General features: G+C 38.5%; 1 protein-coding gene across 5 annotated transcripts in view; it reads right to left on the reverse strand.

The window, feature by feature from the left end:
- The window catches only part of hook1.S (hook microtubule-tethering protein 1 S homeolog), a 36,157-nt gene extending 21,405 nt beyond the window's left edge, over window positions 1–14,752 (reverse strand). The window contains exons 1-6 of one of the 5 annotated variants that reach the window (XM_018260779.2): window positions 14,544–14,752; window positions 6,113–6,198; window positions 4,725–4,797; window positions 3,403–3,453; window positions 1,491–1,623; window positions 154–221 (exon numbers count right to left, since the gene is read on the reverse strand). In XM_018260779.2, coding sequence (XP_018116268.1) covers window positions 154–221; window positions 1,491–1,623; window positions 3,403–3,453; window positions 4,725–4,797; window positions 6,113–6,135 — 348 coding nt within the window. In that variant the 5' untranslated portion in view covers window positions 6,136–6,198; window positions 14,544–14,752. The other 4 variants (XM_018260777.2, XM_018260776.2, XM_018260778.2 and 1 more) reach the window with 4 other exon arrangements.
- Window positions 14,753–19,394: the final 4,642 nt, after the last annotated feature.

A 19,394-nucleotide genomic window follows, 5' to 3' on the forward strand; every position in this document is an offset into this window, starting at 1 on the left:
ACTGGCAGTTAAGCAGATTAAAAAAAAAAAGTTGAACTTGATGGATGTGTGACTTTTTTCAACCTTACTTACTATGTTGCTATGTTACTATTATCAGTTATAAGTATATATATTTTTTTATCTCATTCTATTGAAGGCCAGGTTAATTCTCACCTCTTGAATAGCAGTCATGACAACATGCTGAACTGACTCTTCCAGTGTCATAATGACCTGAATGTGTTCTGAAAGAAGAAAGCTATTTAGGACAAATGATCGCATAAACACAGTACCTTTATAATTTTCTCTGCAAATGACACAACTTATTAAAACGTAGAATGGTATGTTTCTATTAAAAATAGTAATTCTATCTATAACTTCATAAAAATTAGGAACCCCCTTCCTTCCCGACCCCCAGTTCACTTCTGATGGAGCCCCTGAGAACCTTTCTGTCCATGAGGTGTTCATTTTTCATGAGGTGTTCATTTTTCATTGGCACTGGAAAATTGGAGGTGACAGTGTAGTCTTTAAGGCTTGTAAACGGCACCTCTTGCAGCACACAAAAAACAAACCCTCCTAAGGCTGAGATGCTTGATGACTTTGCTAAGGTTGCTTACCTACAGGTTACCTGCATTACCATATTTGCCATCCAACATAGAAATGAACAGCTGCCACATATATGCTACATGCCCAAGCTCTTTTGATGTGAAAGATGTGTTGGGGCTCTTGACTAACAAGCAAATGTGGAAATAACTGATTTGATCTCACTAGTGATCTAGTGAGACCTCAGTTCCAGTCGGGACACTTTGTTCACTGTAGTTGGTGTCAGGTCTGGACTGAGAGTCAAAATAGGCCCTGGCATTTCAGGTACACAGAGGCCCAAACAGTCCCCACAAGCCCACTAAATACTGACTTTCTATGGCACCTTATAGCAGCCCCTCTGGCATTTGCCTGAACCCACAGATTGCCAGTCCGGGTTGGTGCATGTTATAAGTATGCACAGCATACCAAACATATGCAGATGTTCAGCTTTGCCGTTAGAATTCTGTGAGTTGTAGTTCGGCTATGGCTGGAAAACCACAAGTTAAAAGAGATGTGAAGTCCCAAAATCTTTACCTTATAAAAGAAAATGTTCTAAATATTCAAATATACATACAGTAAATTAAAAATGTTCAATGGCTTAAAAGCTATTTTTAAATAAAGCTGCAATCACAACATTTATTTAGCTGTAATATTAAGAATTAATCGAACCTTTGGTAGCAAAGCTGACTTCTAGACTTAATCTAGACCCCCGGAGAAAAAGGTTAAGAAACTGTTCTAAGTCAGATCCACAGGCCTCCAGCTCTCATCCTTCATTACTACACAGAAGGGATTTGAGACTAACATAACTTAAATAAAATAAATAAATGGCAGTCCCTACAGTTGCAGTTGGTATAAAACAGATATAATACAAATTGATAACATTAGTAGAGGAAAAAGCCAGGCCAGGGGAAGCTATAATGTGAACAATGTACCTTGTTTCTTTTCACAGTTAACAGCACACCCCAATATCAGCTGAAGTAATCTGCCCATTTCTGTTGCATCTGAATGGTCTGCAATTTGATTTAGATTTGGAAGGAGGTATTCTGAAATATGCTGGTCTAGGAACTAAGAAAAAAAGTTGTTTACTTTACATTTCTGAGTTTGTATTTAATATTCAGTTAGAAACAACAATTAAAATATTGTCACAATGTACACATTCAAACTTTAGTAGCATACCAAGGGCTGTTTTAAATCTCATGTGTCTGCATTCAGAGCTGTTATGGTTTCAAACATACAGTATATACAGATATATAGGGAACATAACATACTGTATATTCATAAAGGGGAAAGCAATTTGTAACAGGCCACAAAGATGCATTCATTTAAATGTTTTATTATGAAAAGTGTCGGCAGTGACTTCAGTTTGTTTCATTTTTGTTTATTAATGAAAATGATTGTTTTATTTCCAATAGTAATGTCACTGCATACTTATCCATTTACCATAAAACATAATAAAGATGTACAATAATATTTTTAACTAAACATCCACACATTACCAGCCTGGGTACCAACATCCTGGACTAGTATAAAGTAATAGGAGAGGATACCCTTATTTTTAAAAAAAGACAAGGAAAGTCTTTACCACAAGTTTAAATATATAAATTAATTCCCCTGTCGTACCCAATTGATGCCTTTTTGTTAAAAACCTTTTATTTCTCCTGTGGTTAGTAGTTCCTATTAGACCGCTTCAACATGGGCACCATATTTGCTACCTTGATGTCATTAAATTGGTCGCTGTAAACCAACTGGGCATGTGCAAAATCAAAATCATGTGTTCAATCGCTGACTGCAAGTGTGCACTTCATTCGCTGACTGCAAGTGTGCTTTGCATGTTGAAAACCCTGGAAAAACCATCAGAATTGCAGTAGCTCCTAAGTTTTCCTGCATCAATAGGCACACTTGCATGCAATTCAGACTGGGCAGAAATAATTGTACTTGATACAAATTTGTGTAAGGGGTATGTTTAGGTGAAAATAACTTTAAATAGCATCTAATACCTCTTGTATCATTTATTGGTTGTTTTGTATGTTTCATATATGAATATGTTGGTGCGTTATAAATACTGATACGCAATCACCAAAACGACTTAATACCTAGTCATAGATTATAAAGAGATACGCTTGTCCCTCAAAAGGGAATTTGAGAGATTTGGGAGATTTGGGTTGTTGGTTTATCTTTTTGAAGAAATTGGTGATTGCTCCCGCACACCTGTCTGTGCAGATAAATCCAAATCCACTTGGTGCTTCAGTGATAGAGGTAACCGGCAACCTCAAATCAGATACTGAAAAAAGGCACACTGGCACACAATATGTGAATGCAGGTGAAAATTTTGCAAAATATTTATTACCGGAAGTGCAAAGTGCAAGCACTTCCGGTAATAAATATTTTTCAATGTTTTCACCTGCATTCACATAGTGTGCCTTTTTTCATTATCTTTTTGAAGAACCCTACAGGAATTAACATATGGGGATTTGTGAAGATCTAAGAATATGGGTAAAATATAAAAAAAAAAACAATTTATCTCATTATTTATTTTGGCAATATGTCTTGCCAGTATTATGGATCCCATAGTTATGGTCTTTGGTAATGATACATTTACACTAGCCAAACCTAGAACAAACAAATTTTTCTGTACTATATTTATAATTGGCACATTTTTTATTTTTTAATTAATAGGCAGAATACATTTTCAACATGCCCTGGTTACTGTGCCTGTTAAAAGTATTTATATAGGCATTCTTATACTACCCATTTAACAAAAAGTAAGAAAGCATCAGATTCTAAAAATCTCAAATGTTTGTGAAATACAGGAGAAAAACAACTAATTGTCAGAAACATTCTTACCTCATGGTAATAATCAACAATACCTTGTAGAATCTTCTTTAGATTATTGATCTTAAATACAAAATGATACAAAAATATTTTTGGTTACCATAGTTTGAGTACATATATCCATATATATCCATGAGTTCAAGACTGTCATTGCCAGCAAAGGGTTTTCAACCGAGTATCAGAAATTAACATTTTATTTTCAGTTTTTTTAATTTGTCCAATTGCTTTTGAGCCCCTGAAATTAAGTGATTGTGTTAAAAAAAAGGCTTTAGTTCCTCACATTTTTATGCAATCATTTTGTTCAACCCACTGAATTAAAGCTGAAAGTCTGCAGTTCAACTGCATCTGAGATGTTTCATTTAAAATTCATTGTGGTAATGTACAGAACAAAGATTAGAAAAAACTTGTCTGTGTCCAATGATTCATGGGCCTACCTGTGTGACTCACAGAGAATTTGTCTAACCCTGACTTAAAGGAAAACCATACCCCTAAACACTACAGGTTTATACTGTATAAGATGATGATACCAGGAACATCATAACTCAAGCACAGCACATGCAGTTTTATGTCCTGTGTGTAATAAATTATTTGTATTCCTGGAAGACCATCAAGATCAGTACAGGAAAAAAAGACTTTCTCACAGCAGGTTCATATTAGCAGGTAAATGCAGCTCAAGGTAAAGGACAGAAGGCTTTGCCAAGCTGCAAGAGCTTTGTTTTTATATTTAAAAGATAATCAAGTTTTAGAGGGTACTATGCACATTAACTGTACACTACAGTATAGCATTTTAAAGTGTCACCCAGACACAAAAATCTGTATAATAAAAGTCCTTTTCAAATTAAACATGAAATCCAATTTATATTTTTTATCAAAGCATTCATAGCTGTTGTAAGCTCATTTAAAAATCTCAGCTGTCAATCAAATATTGTCTGCCACTCTGCATAGAGGCAGGAATTACTTTCACTTCCCATTCAGCACTTCCTATTTGTCACTGCTCTCCCTACATTCCCCCTGTCTCTTCACCATTTAATTGTGTAGCCAGTGCATGGGGATGGACATCGGGTCCCTCATTCTGGTGCACAAACAAGATTCTGAGATGATGCAAGACTTGCCTTAATAACAGTGTGCACAAAATGGCTGCTGCCTGCTTGCTATAATTTTGAAATCCCAGACTGAAGGAAAGAAGATCCAAATAATTTATATAGTGTAATTAAAGTTCATTTTGCTTGACTAATGTGATAAAATAGGATTTTGAATAATTTTTTGGGTAACGGATCCCCTTTAATGTCCCTGTCATATTGTCTGCACACCACAAAATAAAAAGAAAAAAATACCTTAATTCTTTTATTGTCCCCTACATCATCTTTAATGCGAGAAAGCCAACCCTCATCAAACCAAGTGTAATCTCTGTTAAAAGAAAAAAAAAAGTTATCCATCCTAAAAGATCACACAAAAGTATCTAGACCTCTATATATGCAATGCATTAAAAATAACAAACATTCAGTTTAATACTTTCTGGGATCTGACTGATTTCCAGTGCCTAGGTATGGTTTCCCTAGAATATATCCTGATCTCTTTGGAGTTTGCATCCAGTTATCTCAAATCTAAATGCATGTAACAAAATATTTTCCATTTAGTGCATTTCACCTATATGTGTGTCTTCTTTCTTCTTCTAACCTATGGGACATAAATGAGACCACCTATATGTGAGACCACACATTTTTTGCTTCACGCAAAAAGTAAAAAAAAAATAAACCGCCAGTAAAAAGAGGTTGGTTGAGAGTGCGAGTCCATTAAAAGAACATAGAAATACTTTGACTTCTGTAAAACTGTAACACTGACCTTTATTGTTGATACAGAACCTGTAGGATTACAAAAGGATTAGCTCAAACAATTCTGCTAACGCAGAACATGGTACAGGTTCCATTATCTAAGATGCTTGGAACCTGGACATTTCTGGATAAGGGATCTTTCTGTAATTTGGATCACAATACCATAAGTCTGATAAAAATTATTTAAACATTATGTAAACTAAAATGATTGTTTCGACAAAAATATAGAGTCATACAGCTTAGTTGGGATCAAGTATAAGGCACTGTTATATTATTACAGAGAAAAGGAAATTGTCTTTAAAAATTATTTGCAGAAAAGGGACTCTACAGGAGATAGCCTTTCCCATAAATTTGAGTTTTCTGGATTACAGTTTCCATACAAGGGATTTCACACCTAAACTCGCACATTTAAATAAACTTCATTGAACAATATAATAGGGTGTAAGGGAACTACCCATGAATTCAGCTCATTTTTGATACAGTATTAAATGGACTGGAAGGAAGCTGATGTCATTCCAAAAGACAAGTTAGTTCATTCATTAACTAATCAACAGGTCAAGCATTGTCAACCATGAAGCAGGCTTTAAAAGAACAATTTTCCATTATTTTGCATGCCCCTTCTCAACATACAGTATTAGTGTGACAGGCAATATGATTAATACTTTGCAAATCATCAAGAAAGGTACAAGGTATGCGTGATAGTGCTGGAAGATTGTGTGATCCGCTCTCTTTCTGGTACCCAGTGGGATACAGAAGGCCCCAGATAAAGTAAGGGGTATCTTTTCAGTACTCAAAAGGATCTCAAATGAAGAATTTGATAAAAGTTATTTAGGCAATATTAACAGATACAAAAGACGAACTCTCTCATTAAATTAAATGTAACAACTTACATCTCATGCAGTATCTGTGCCATGGTAACACCATTGGTCAGGTCCTGGATAGTTTGACAAGGAGCAACAGTGTTGAATGTTTGCAGCTGTGAAAGTAAAAAGCAGTGCAATGAAAATTCCACAGAAAAGCTGAGATACTAAACATGGGTATGCTAGATTTCCAGCAAACATTTTATTAAACTCACTTATTTAAATTCAGCTTTGCATTAGAAAAGGAGGGTGGTTCAACAAATACTGAGTTGTACTCAGTGGGAACGCTGTTTTGAGGACATGTAACAAAATGTCATTCACTGAACACATAGGATTAGAGAAGAGCATTACTATCTGTATACCACTATAGGTAGTGTCAACTGACACATTCTGAGAAATATCACAGCACACAAAATAATCTGTTTTTGTCACTTTCTATTTATGTATAGTGTTCCTGTAATGTTTAACACCTGCAACAGCAGTTTGCTTTATGAAGAAGATAAAAATACCAGTATAAATGAACCTCAAAAGGCTGAATTACCAACTAAACCAACTTTCTCAGTGTGCTTCTAAATACTTGACAAGCTTAACATCACAAAGCTGCATCAAATTACAGATATATAGAGTGTCCTGCTGCCTTTTATAAAGCTGGACAGACAAGTATAAAATAAATGCTTAATTGCACACCTGGCAACCGAAAAAGCAAAAATCAAGATCCTAGAAATATACAGTGGTAAAATAAGCCAAATCAAGTTTTATGCAAGAATTTAGTACAAGTCAAGATCTGGCCATGATCATATACTCTGTGTCCCACACTACAGTTATGGAATAAAAAACTGCATATATCCTTATCTCATAGACGTTACATAAAGAAATGTATGCAATTTTGTTCCATTCATGCTTATGATGTGATTAAACTGTTTGAAGTAGACATTCAAAGGTGGCTACCAAGTCCATTTAAAATCATTAGCTGTAAAGAACTGCATCTGTTCAATTATATAAACTTACATTAATGCCAGTGGAAAACAAAAACCTATCAACGAAAAAAAGCAGGATGCAGTATACCTTCCAACAATGATCATAAAAATGTCTTTATATTCTAATATCACATAAATTATTTTTAGACATATGATACTGGAGAAAACACTTAGGGGGTTATTTATCAAAATCTGGAAAGTTCTCACTATTTTCTGAAAACTACTCCGAGCAAATCTGCACACATACTTTTTCCCCCTATTTATCAGTAAATTTCTTGTGCAGGAAAAATCTCGATAAAACCATGAAAAAATCCAAATCGTATGCATTTTTGGGGTTTGTTGCCGAAAACTGCAAATTTTTCAGATTTGACGCCTGCAACCTCTGACTTTTTCGGATTTGGCGGCCAAAACCATGAAATCTTCGTATTATTGAACGAAACCCAGCACATCAGGATATCAATGGGACATCTGCCATTGACTTCTACATGAACTCGGCAGGTCTGAGTTGGAGTACTTTTTTATTCAGACTTTTATAATACACCATGGAAGCACCATATTATTGAACTCTAAGGGATCTGCAAGTTTAAAAATACACTTCTCTGAAATATGCTGCATATTTTCAATATGGTGGCCTAACTCTTGCAAGATGGAATGCACATATACGTATTTGCAGCGTTGTCTGCTGGTGACGTTATTACACTGCATATTCATGATCAGTCTGGCTACATTTTTCATGGAAATTTCTTCTCCGGTTGGCTTTTTTTCACAAAAGTTTCTTCTTCTAAGCTGAATTGTGGGGTACAAGAAAAACCAGAAATGCATGCTGGGGAAAGAAAACTACAGCCTGAAAAAAGTAAACCCCCATCTTTCCACATACCCAACCAATTATTTGTTTCTGCCACTGATCAAATGCTATGTGCAATTAATAAACACAATTAAATCAATATTTGGTCTCCAGTGTAATTCATTAATACATTTTTGATATACCATCTATTTATATGGATTATTATTAAAAGTGCATGTGCTGAAATGAATTGCGTATTAAGAACAGCTAAGGCTGTCGGCGTAAGTAAGTGAATCACTATTTGAGCTCAAGACTAAAAACCAGCATTTGAAAAATTAAAGCAAATAAAATGAAAATAGTATAGAGGTGGAGAAGTCCCAAGAATCTGCTACCTGGTTATATTACTAGGCCCTGGGACCCCCACATGCGGTCAAAATTAGGCTAGAAGGTTTTAAAATTGAGATATCAATTTTAAAACCTTGTAGCCTAATTTTGACTGCATTTGTATTCTTTCATTCTCTTTGACTATACGGCACTGTGGGATTTGTGGTTTTATAGGGAAGATCAGTTCTCCTTCAGCGATAGCAAGGTAGTCTTGAGACCACAGGTCCCAGCGTCCTACTTTCCCCCCCCTGTGGGGTCCCAGGGCCTAGTAATATAACCTGGTTGCATCATTTTCAGCTGGTGACGCAGGCAGGCAAGAGGAAATGTCAAGGCCAAGGATGTTTGCTGCAAACTGAAGATTATCACTGTGGATAACAAGATGGTGCAGTGCACTTTGAGTACCCATAGTCCTTCCACATGTAGTATGAAAGTGGGAGAGACTATGAGCCAGGGCTAACATGCATTTAGTAGAAAAATATTTTTCTGTACTGAAAGTAAAAGTGTTGCAAAGTAGGTTCTCAGTACTTCATTAGTATTGGCTTTTGAAATGGTCTGCATGTCACTTTTAGGTTGTATTAATTATACAAAACAGTTTGTATGTGATACACAAACATACAATAAAAGCTAAACTAATAGTCAGTGAGTAGCATTGGGCGTATTCCTGCAGAGCAGGAAGCTTGACGTGGACTCTTACAGTAATACTACATTAAAAAAATATATATTGTAAATTAAGACTTTACAGAAGGGTGGAGTGAAGTTTGAGCAAGCTGAAGAATTTTTGCGGTCACTGGATGCCAACACGAAACATAAATTAACACAAAGTGATGAATGTGAATGGCAAACACAGAGTAAAAAAATGTAATATCTTGTGGTCTGAGGGTGACCATTATGTACATACACTTAGATAAACAGGACATACACTCACATAAGAGCAACACATAAGTTAGATAAATGTTTCTTTGATGGGCAAATTAATAGTACAGCATGTTGTGAGCAAAATACTGTCTCTCTCTCTCTGCCTGTTTATGCAATACCAGGGGCTTCTATGGAGGATGCCGCTATATTGCAATCTAGGGAAGCATTCTACATAGACTACAATAAATACAGCCCACATATTAGTCAAAGAGATCAGTTTTTTTTGCTTTTGTAATCTATGAAAACATATGGACAGGGTCGTTCCTGCCATGAGGCAAGGTGAGCATCTTGCCTCAGACGGCAGGGAACGGCCAGTTACAAGGGGCAGCTAGTGCAGAAAGTGCAGTATGCGCTCATTACACTAGTGATGTCGCACCTTTTGACCCGCTCTGACGCTAAATTTTTAAGCGCGGATCGGGAGACAGCATCGGGGCTGCTGCCTCAGGCGGCAGTAGCCTGCGGATCGCCCCTCATATGGAATACTGTGTTCTGGACAGATCCCACAGGCCTCAGTACCAAAAACCAAAGAAAGCATTTCACCAGAAGAACCTGATGCCAATTGTAAAGCATGCATGTGCAAATAATTTTTTTGTTTTGCTGCATCAGGGCCTGGGCAGCTCACCATTATAGCATTCACTACAAATTTAGAATAATGTGATACTATCTGGTTGAAGATCAGCAAAAAGTGGACCTTGCAACATGACAATGATTATGTCAAAGACCAGTAGACACTTATTAGAAATAACTACTTGTGGTTGTGCAAAGGGGGCAAAACAATGTATTAGGAAATGTTTTTTCTGTAGAAAATATATATATATATTATATATTTTTCAAGACGGACCAGCACTCCAGAAATTTTCAATAAAGTGGTTTAGTTACAACATTTGTGTATCCAACGTTTCGACCCTCGTTGGGGCCTTTATCAAGGAAAAATACATGGAATACTTGACCAAGCACCCACTAACGAACTAAGGAGCAAGAGTGCGGGTACCTCCAGAAGTGATAGAGATAGAGAGATAGAGAAATAGAGAGATAGATATATATGTGGTACCTGCACAACGTCACCAACTCCCACTTTTCCAGGTGCTTGGTCAAATAAATATGTAAATGTTCAAGAGGGACCAGCAATCCAACGTTTCGGCCCGCATTGGGACCTTTATCAAGGAGATATATATATATATATATATATATATATATATATATATATATATATATTTATTTTTTGTTAAATATATGATTGCAAAGTTATTTTTTTTGTTCTTTTGTTTAATTACATCACCTTTATCTCTATATAGAAATATTTCAAATGAGATCAAATATTGATATCTATACATATGTAAAAAAGAAAAAAAAAACTTTCCGTGGGGTGTAGATACTCTTTCACTAAACTGTAGGTAAAGAACAGAATGGGTAGAAAAACAACAACAAAAGAAGTAGGTACTCATGAAATCAACATTCAGGCCAAATAAAGTAGAAAAATGTTCATTGATGAAGCACCTCTGATGAAGCCTTATGCACTTCTCACTAGAGGCACTAAATCATTGGCTGAATAGAATATTTGGATACATTGGTGTCGCCAATTAATAATCAGCTGAAACGTTAGCATTCAGATGAATATTGTTTGATTTACTAATTTTAACACAAACAGGATTCTGTTTTTTTACACTGCTCGCCCTGCCTACATTTGTTTTTATTGTTAGCACATTTGTAAAGATAGTGGTTAACTAATAAACAGTTTTTAATAACATCAGTGGGACTTTGCATTTCTTCCTGGAAAAGTGTCACTATCTTCCAGTTCACTTGAACATTGGGGTAAAGTTACTGGGGCTCATTTATAAACACTGGGCAAATTTGCACCTGAGCAGTAACCCATAGAAACCAATCAGTGATTAGTTTTTTTTTTCAGCCAGCTGCAGGTTGAGCATTGAAAACAATCTGAGTGGATGCCATTGGTTACTGGCCAGCTGCAAATTTGCCCAGTGTTTATAAATGACCCCCAATATCTTCAAACTTCAAAAAGACCCCTTGCTGCGGACAGCACTTATACTTATTAATGGGCTTAATGAGTTATTTTCATGGCAGTGCACCATAAATTCTGAGATTCTTACAGCCAATAATGTTATGTAAATTTCCCTGAGGCATATTCATTAAACGTGTGTAAAATATTTGGTGTTACACAACACTGCACATCAACGCTGTAACACCATGTTAAACTGAGCCACACTGTTTAAAGTGATACTGACACTAAAAATTTTCTTTTCAAAATATTAATCTGCATTAAAAGTTACCTATAGGTCATGTCGATAGTTCTGCTTTTGTAAGTAATTGTCACTTAAAGTTCTGCTTTTGTAAGTACCGGTAATTGTACTTGAAGTTCCTAAACCTGACTCTTCCTAAACCGGTCCCTTCTTAACCTGTCAGAGTTTCTAATACGAACAGACTACTGCTGCACAAATATGGCAGCCCCCTCATAGAGGAACAGGGTAGAAAGAAAAGTAATGTAAAAGCATCAGGCAAATTCTTTTATAGCAATATTATAAATAGCATTGAAAGATAATGTTATGATAGATAATAAAAAAGGTTATTTTCCGACATCAGTATCTCTTTAAAAAGACAAGTGAAGGGTAAATTACCAGGAGCTGTTAATTTGTTAAGCAACCCACAATGATTATAATCACTCAGACCCTGGGCCATAGCTCTTCTTCGCCCAGCATAGTATTCTAGTGAGTTCCACACCACCATCTTTTTAGTTGTCTTGGGATCATCATGCTAACTCTGGGCTGTGCATAATGCGCAGTACGGTAAATTTGACTATTTTACTCTGAAGTTTCGATTTAACTCTTCTGTGCATGTAAAGAAACCAGCTGGAAAAGTATGGACACAGATCCAAAATAGGCCCTGGCATTTGAAGTACTCAGAGGCCTAATAAATAGATACGGTCTATGGCATCTTACAGGAGCATTTGCCAGAATCTACAGATTGCCAGTCCAAACCTTATTTCTGGTAAAGGAAAAAAGACGGAGGCACTCACTAGTATAGTACCCTGGCTGGCATTGGGGCTGAGGTAAGTATTTAGAAGAACTGGAGGCAGCCAACAAATTACCCCCCACGATGCAGCCTGGGACACAAGACAGTGGGCAGTAAAGGGAAGCAGCAGCAACAGTGTTGGATAAGGAGGGGGTGTGTTGAGGGGAGAGGACACAACACTGTTAGAAGCAGTAGAAAAAGAGTGTCTAGAGAGTCTGAGTATTCTAAATATCAAGTATATAATCAAGTCTGAGTATTCTATATATCAAGAGTTAACCCTTTCTTCCACTGTTAGAAGCAGTGCAGAGAGATAAACTGTGCAGAGGAGTAAGGGACTGGGGTAAAGGGTAGAGCTGACTCTGTTGAAGAAGGAAGAAGGTAGCGAGGGGACTTACTGTAGTTTACAGCTGAAACCTGTCGAATAACTCCATAAATTGTTTCCTATAATATATTATTCCTGCACATGTATGTGTCCTTATCACATTTCCCTTATTTTACATTTTTTCCCAGGGTCCCTTGAAAATCATAGAGGGGAGGGGGTAGTGTATATGATGTGTGCCGTGTGCTGTCTCCCTGCAGTTCCTGACTGATGCCACATCCAAGCAGATGCTGCCGACCAGCAGCCGCACACAGGAAATGTGACAGGCGCCTTCTGTAGCCTCTCATTACAGGAAGCTCGTTGATCTACGCACTCATTTCCCACACGGGTCCCTGAGGTTAAAGGTCTCCCCTCACCCAGTGACCTCCAGCAACTCCTAGTTGCTGGTTATTGTGCAGTACGTAGCACTACAGTCTCAGACTCAAGTCACACGATCAACGCAGCCCTCCGGGTTGTCTACTAACTACAACTCCCAGAATCCCCTCTAAAAAGTCATGAGACTTGGAGGTCAGCTAAGAAGACTTCAGTAACTGCAACTCCCAAAAGCTCAAATGACGTCAGCCATGCCAAGCACATTAAGCCCCTTCTTACCCAGATAATTAGACTCTCGCACAGCTCGTTCTCCTTCTCGGCCATGATCGCAGTCGCTTCCTTTATTGTTTTTTTAACCCCAGATCTGTCACTTTTTTGTTACCCACCCCCTTCTTCTTCCGACTGCGGTTGACCTCACCTGAAGAGCAGGGGCGGGATCAAAGAGAACAAGAGGCATGGGCCAAAAGGATATATCCTCCGCCTCCTGCAGTAAGGACTACACTATTCACGCACATCACGTAACTAAAGAAGCGTAATCCTGCGCTGTGAATATGATATAACTACACAATGTACGCCCTGGCCTGCTGTTGTAGCTCCAGCCCAAAGCCTCAAACAGGGTTGCCTAATTTTCAAAAGCGGCCCAAATCTAGCCAAGAAGAGGCACTTCAAAAGTAGCCAAATATAACACGTGCAGTGAAAAAAAAAAGTCTAAAAAATAAATGAATACATGTGAAGAAAATACGACACATTTATCCGTGAAGCAAAATGGGAAAGATACGCCCCCTTCAACAGGGGTGTAACTACAGAGGGGGGCTCAGGAGGTATAGTGGCCCCATGAGGCCAGAATACATATACAATTTCAATAAATATTGCTAAAACAATTTAACCTCTAGACATTTTAGTGGCTAGCCCCAAAATTGTCTAAAACTGAGGAAAGTCACCGGAAAATGCGAGAATACAGACCCCAAAATTTGGTAACTCCCGACTTCTACACAAGTCAGTCCCATTGCATGCTGGATATTGTAGTCTTACATTAAACATGGCAGTCTGCAAATTGTTAAACAAAAACTACATTGCCCAACATGCATTGGGAGACCCAGGCATGGCACATTAGGGCAAGAAAAACTTTTGCTGGTTTCCAAAGTAAAAACCAGCCAAAGGCCCAAAAAGTAGCCCAAATCTATACCTTGGCTAGTTGTACTTTCAAAACCCGCCTGGACTTTAAATTAGGAGCCCAATTTAGCTGGAAACCAGCCAAGCTGGCAAACCTGGCCTCAAATGGTTTACAGGTTCACGCAATAGCAGGTGATTGCCGCAGGCTCAGAGCCAATCCATAGTAAAAGTAGAAAGGACCCACTAAACTAATCACATGCAAAGTATAATGAAGGATATATTTGATTGGTAATAAAGTGGCAGTCTGTCTGATTTCAATTGTGCGGCTTTCTTGCTGGCGCTTTACAATGTTAGTACGGTTTTTTTCAAGGGGCCGTGGAGAAACATTAAAATCATGGGAAATGTAAAATAAGGGAAATGTAAAAAAGGGAAATGTGTGAAGGACACAAATGTGCAGCAATGATTGTTATTTGAAACACAGTTACTTCACTGAGCTAGTTCACACATTTCAGTAGTTAAAAGTGCCTTTTCCTCACTCCCTCCTCTTACACAGCTCACTACCCTACTCACGGTCTTGTGCCCCAGTCCCTTACTCCTCCTTCAACACAGTTTGCCTCTCCAGACTGTTTTAACAGTGTTGTGTCCTCCTCCTCCTTCTCCAACATGCATTCATTTACTACTGACACAGTCTTGTGTCTCAGCCCCATTGTCCTTAAAGGAGAAGGAAAGGCTAAAATTAAGTAAGCTTTATCAGAAAGCTCTATATAAATACACCAGTAAACCCTCAAAGTAATGCTGCTCTGAGTCCTCTGTCAAAAGAAACACAGCATTTCTTTCCTTTTATTGTACACATGGGCTTCAGACTTCCTGTTTTCAGCATAAACCTCCAGGGCAGGGCTTGAGCATGCTCAGTTTGTTCCTCCCATCCCTGCTGTAATCTGAGCTCAGAGCTGTAAGTGAGCAGGGAGAGACTCAGGCAAGAAGTGAGGTCACACCAAGCTTATATGGCAGCTTCTATCCTAAACAAACAGAGACAGTGTCTACAGCTGTTTACTCAGTTATGGTAAAGCATTCTGCAGAATAAATATAGCGTTCTAGCTTGCACTATTGTGGCTAATCTGTTGACAATAAACTGTCTTGGAGCTTTCCTTTTAAGCAAAGCTTGCCTCTCCAGACTGCTGAAATACACAGGCCAAGAATCGGCCCCTACACTGGCATTCTCCTCCAATCCTTCCTACACCTGGAACCATTGTGTCAACTCTGGTGAAAGCACACGTTGTAAATTGTGAGTTTTGGAGCAAGGATGCAAACTCTTGCTTTTCGGCAGTGCCGGGCCAGGCCAGCTGGGTGCCCAAGGCAGGCAACCTGTCGGGCCATGTTTCTCCCCTCTGGGAGCAGTTTGCATGCACAGACAAGTGTGGAAACCAGCACACGCATCCAGTGACAGGCACACGTGCAATTTGACTATGGGGAAGCACTTAATGTAATGTGGCTGTGCCGAGTTACCAGACACAACACTAAGTAGAACTTCATTTTATTACAGAGCTTCTCTTAACGTGTGTCGCCTTATGTGGGCATGTCCAGATTAGGGTTGCCACGTTTTGGTCCAGTTGAATCCGGGCATTAGGCGTGCCACAATGGGGCAGGTTCAGTGACACCCCCCCCCATTTGAAAGCTGGAAAGAGTCAGAAGAAGCAGGCAAATAATTAAAAAACTATGAAAAAGAAACAATCAAGGGCAATTGAAAGTTGCTTATAACATAGTAAAAGTTAACTTAAAGGAGAAGGAAACCCCCTGGGCGCAAAACCCCTCCACCTCTCCCCTGTGTTGCCCCCCTCGCCTACCTGTCCCCCTGGGCAAATGCCCCTAACTTGTTACTCACCCCTCTGCGCAGGTCCTGTCCACGGAGTTCACAGTCGCCATCTTCTCCCACGAACGTCTTCTTCCTGCTTTGACCGGTGTCTTCTGGCGCATGCGCAGTAGGAACAATTACCGGTACGGATCTACTGCGCATGCGCCGAATGTCACGAATGAAATCTGAAAACTTCGTGACATTCGGTGCATGCACAGTAGATCCGTACCCGTAACTGTTCCTACTGCACATGCGCCAGAAGACGCCGGTCAAAGCAGGAAGAAGACGCGTGTGGGAGAAGATGGCGACCAGGGGCGTAACTATAGAGGAAGCAGGGGGGCCCAGGCGGTATAGGGGCCCCATGAGGCCCTAATTCATATACAATTTCAATAAATATTGGAGAAACAAGTCAACCTCTAAACATTTTGGGTGCCTGAAAAATAATTTGCTGTGGGGCCCAGTAATGTCTAGTTACGCCACTGATGGCGACTGTGAACTCCGTGGACAGGACCAGAGCAGAGGGGTAAGTAACAAGTTAGGGGCATTTGCCCAGGGGGACAGGTAGGCCAGGGGGGAGGAGGGAGGGGGGCAACACAGGGGAGGGGTTTTGCGCCCAGGGGGTTTCCTTCTCCTTTAAATGTGAGACACCACTTTAAATTGTTCATACAAAGGAATTTTGTTTTGCATTGCTCATTTTGTTTCTGTTATTAAAGGAAAACTATACCCCTCAAACAATGTAGGTCTCTATAAAAAGATATTGCATAAAACAGCTCATATGTAAAACCCTGCTTCATGTAAATAAACCATTTTTATAACAATATACTTTTTTCGTGGTATGTGTAATAGGGTCTGCATCCGACAGTCGTGTCACGTCGGATCAATGCTGCAACTTCATCCGACATTTCTATCTCTTACCTCTTACGTCGGATTGCGCCAAAAACGTCTGTGTAGTCCTACCTATAGATTTGTAGTATTTCTGGTCAGGTGATCTCTGAGGCAGCACAGAGACCATCACATAATGGTGGTTCAAGGCAAGAGATGTAAAAGGGCAAAATTTACTTAAATATATATACCTGTTTGATAAGATTCTTTTATATGCCACTTAATTTGATATAAACTATCTGTTGATTAAGTTTTCATTTTGGGGGTATAGTTTTCCTTTAATGTAGTTTTTATTACAATGCTAGAACAGGAGAAGCACATGCAGGGATACAGATATCAGATACAGCTGTGTGTTGACTATTCTAAGCCAAGAATGGCAAACAGAGAGCACAACAGCATAGGAATTCCTCAAAATGTTACTATGTTTGAATGGTTTGGACACAGATAGAAATTATAAAGCAACTCTGGCTACAACTGCGGGATCCAATTCATAGTATACAAGCTGTAGGTGTGAAAACTCTTAGGGCAGGGCTCCACGGACGATTCGGCCGCGATCCGACGTGCTGCGTAAAGTCGCAGGCATCAAGTCGGATGCGACGGAAATAACAACGATGCGACACGATCTGACAATTTAATTACTTACCTTATTTCCGTCACATCCAACGTGATGCCTGCGATTTTGCGCAGAGCGTCAGATCGCGACTGAATCGTCCGTGGAGCCCTGCCCTAAAATGAAGCAGTAGGAACAGATGCTTTAGATAAGTAATGGGTCAAGCTGGTTATAGGCCAGCATGTTCAATAAACAGACTGAGGTTGTGCTGAGCATTAATTAGGAATGTAATCAAGGCAAGAGGCAGCCTGAGTTTATACAAGCAGAGGTCAGCATGAGAAAGTCAGAACTGAATTTGGAAATACTACACATCAGCCAGCTGTGTGGGCCCACACACACATATATATATATATATATATATATATATATATATATATATATATATATTATATATATATATATATATATATATATATATATATATATATATATATATATATATATATATATATTTTATATATATATATATTTTTTTTTTTATAAAAATCCTGGGATTCTCTACAAAATTGTGTTATTACAAGTTTGCCACAGTTGTCACAGGAAAATTTCAATTTATTAAAGAGGTGGTATAGTATGTTATAGAATGGCTAATTCTAAGTAACTTGAATTATTTGCGTTCTTCTTCTGATACTTTCCAGCTTTCAAATGGGGGTCACTGTCCCCATCTAAAAAAAGCAATGCTCTGTAAGGCTACACAATTATTGTTATTGCTACATTTTATTACAGTCTCTTATTTAAATCATTGCATAGTTGCTACGGTAATTTGGTCACTAGCAACCAGATTGCTAAAACTGCAAACTGGAGTGCTGCTAAATAATTCAAAAACCACAAATAAAAAAAATGAACACCAATTGCAAATTGTCTCAAAATACACTTTCTCCATTATACTAAAGGTTAATTTAAAAGTGAACATCTGATTCCCTTTAAATGTATTTGCATCCAAAGCCACTACTTGTACTTCTGTATAGTTGCACTCCACTCCACTGCCTTTGTCCTGTCTCCTGTTATGGATTTTGCTCAAGGATCCCACAGAGACCGGCAGCAACCGATACAGCGAATTTGCACTTAAACAAATTGGACGTACATGTCATTTCGAGCAATTTTGTCCAGCTTGTGCAAGCATGTGAATTTTGACTCGTTGCCCACAATTGCATCCACAGCACATCTCTTCCTCACATACACAATGACGACGGAATTATGGGGGAAAATGCTACATTGGGGGTAAAAATTGATCACTGCATATTGGTAAGTAAATGATCCCTGTTGTACTATTTGCTGGCTTTGATTTTTTATGTTTGTAAATAGATGCCTATCAACTTAGTATTGATAGCATATTATTTCATAATTGTAGGTACTCTGTAAACTCTTCCAAGCTGTTTTGTTATATTTTGCTGTGTAAGCAGGTGGCCTCTTCATAATGGAAAATGGATAGTGCATTCATTATATAGATATAGTGAGGTCCCTGGAGATCTCACACTAGGGTTGCCATCCTTCCGGTATAAACTCATCAGGTGGTGTGGGTGGGGCAGTGACATCACAGGGGCAAATTGAGGAGGGGAATTGCTAGATCACCCTTATGTTTATGTCACAAAAAATATCTATATACTAAAGGGAATATTCATAATGATTGAAACGGGTAAATATTAATAATGTTGTGTATTTATAAAGCCGTGTTATTCCTTCAGGTGAATTAAAGGGGACCCATCACCCAAAAAAATTATTAAAAATCCTATTTTATCACATTAGTCAAGCAAAATGAACTTAAATTACACTATATAAATTATTTGAATCTTGTTTCCTTTAGTCTGGGAATTCAAAATTATAGCAAACAGGCAGCAGCCATTTTGTGGACACTGTTATTAAGGCAAGTCTTGTATCATCTCAGAATCTTGTTTGTGCACCAGAATGGGGGACCTGATGTCCATCCCCATGTCCTGGCTACACAAATAAATGGTAAAGAGAACAGGGGAATGTGGGGAGAGCAGTGACATGTAGGAAGTGCTGAATGGAAAGTGAAAGTAATTGTCTGCCCCGCCTCTATGCCCATGGCATAGAGGAGGGGCAGTCAATATTGATT

The sequence above is a fragment of the Xenopus laevis genome, chromosome 4S (genome assembly GCF_017654675.1).
Source record: "Xenopus laevis strain J_2021 chromosome 4S, Xenopus_laevis_v10.1, whole genome shotgun sequence".
Lineage (NCBI taxonomy): Eukaryota > Metazoa > Chordata > Amphibia > Anura > Pipidae > Xenopus > Xenopus laevis.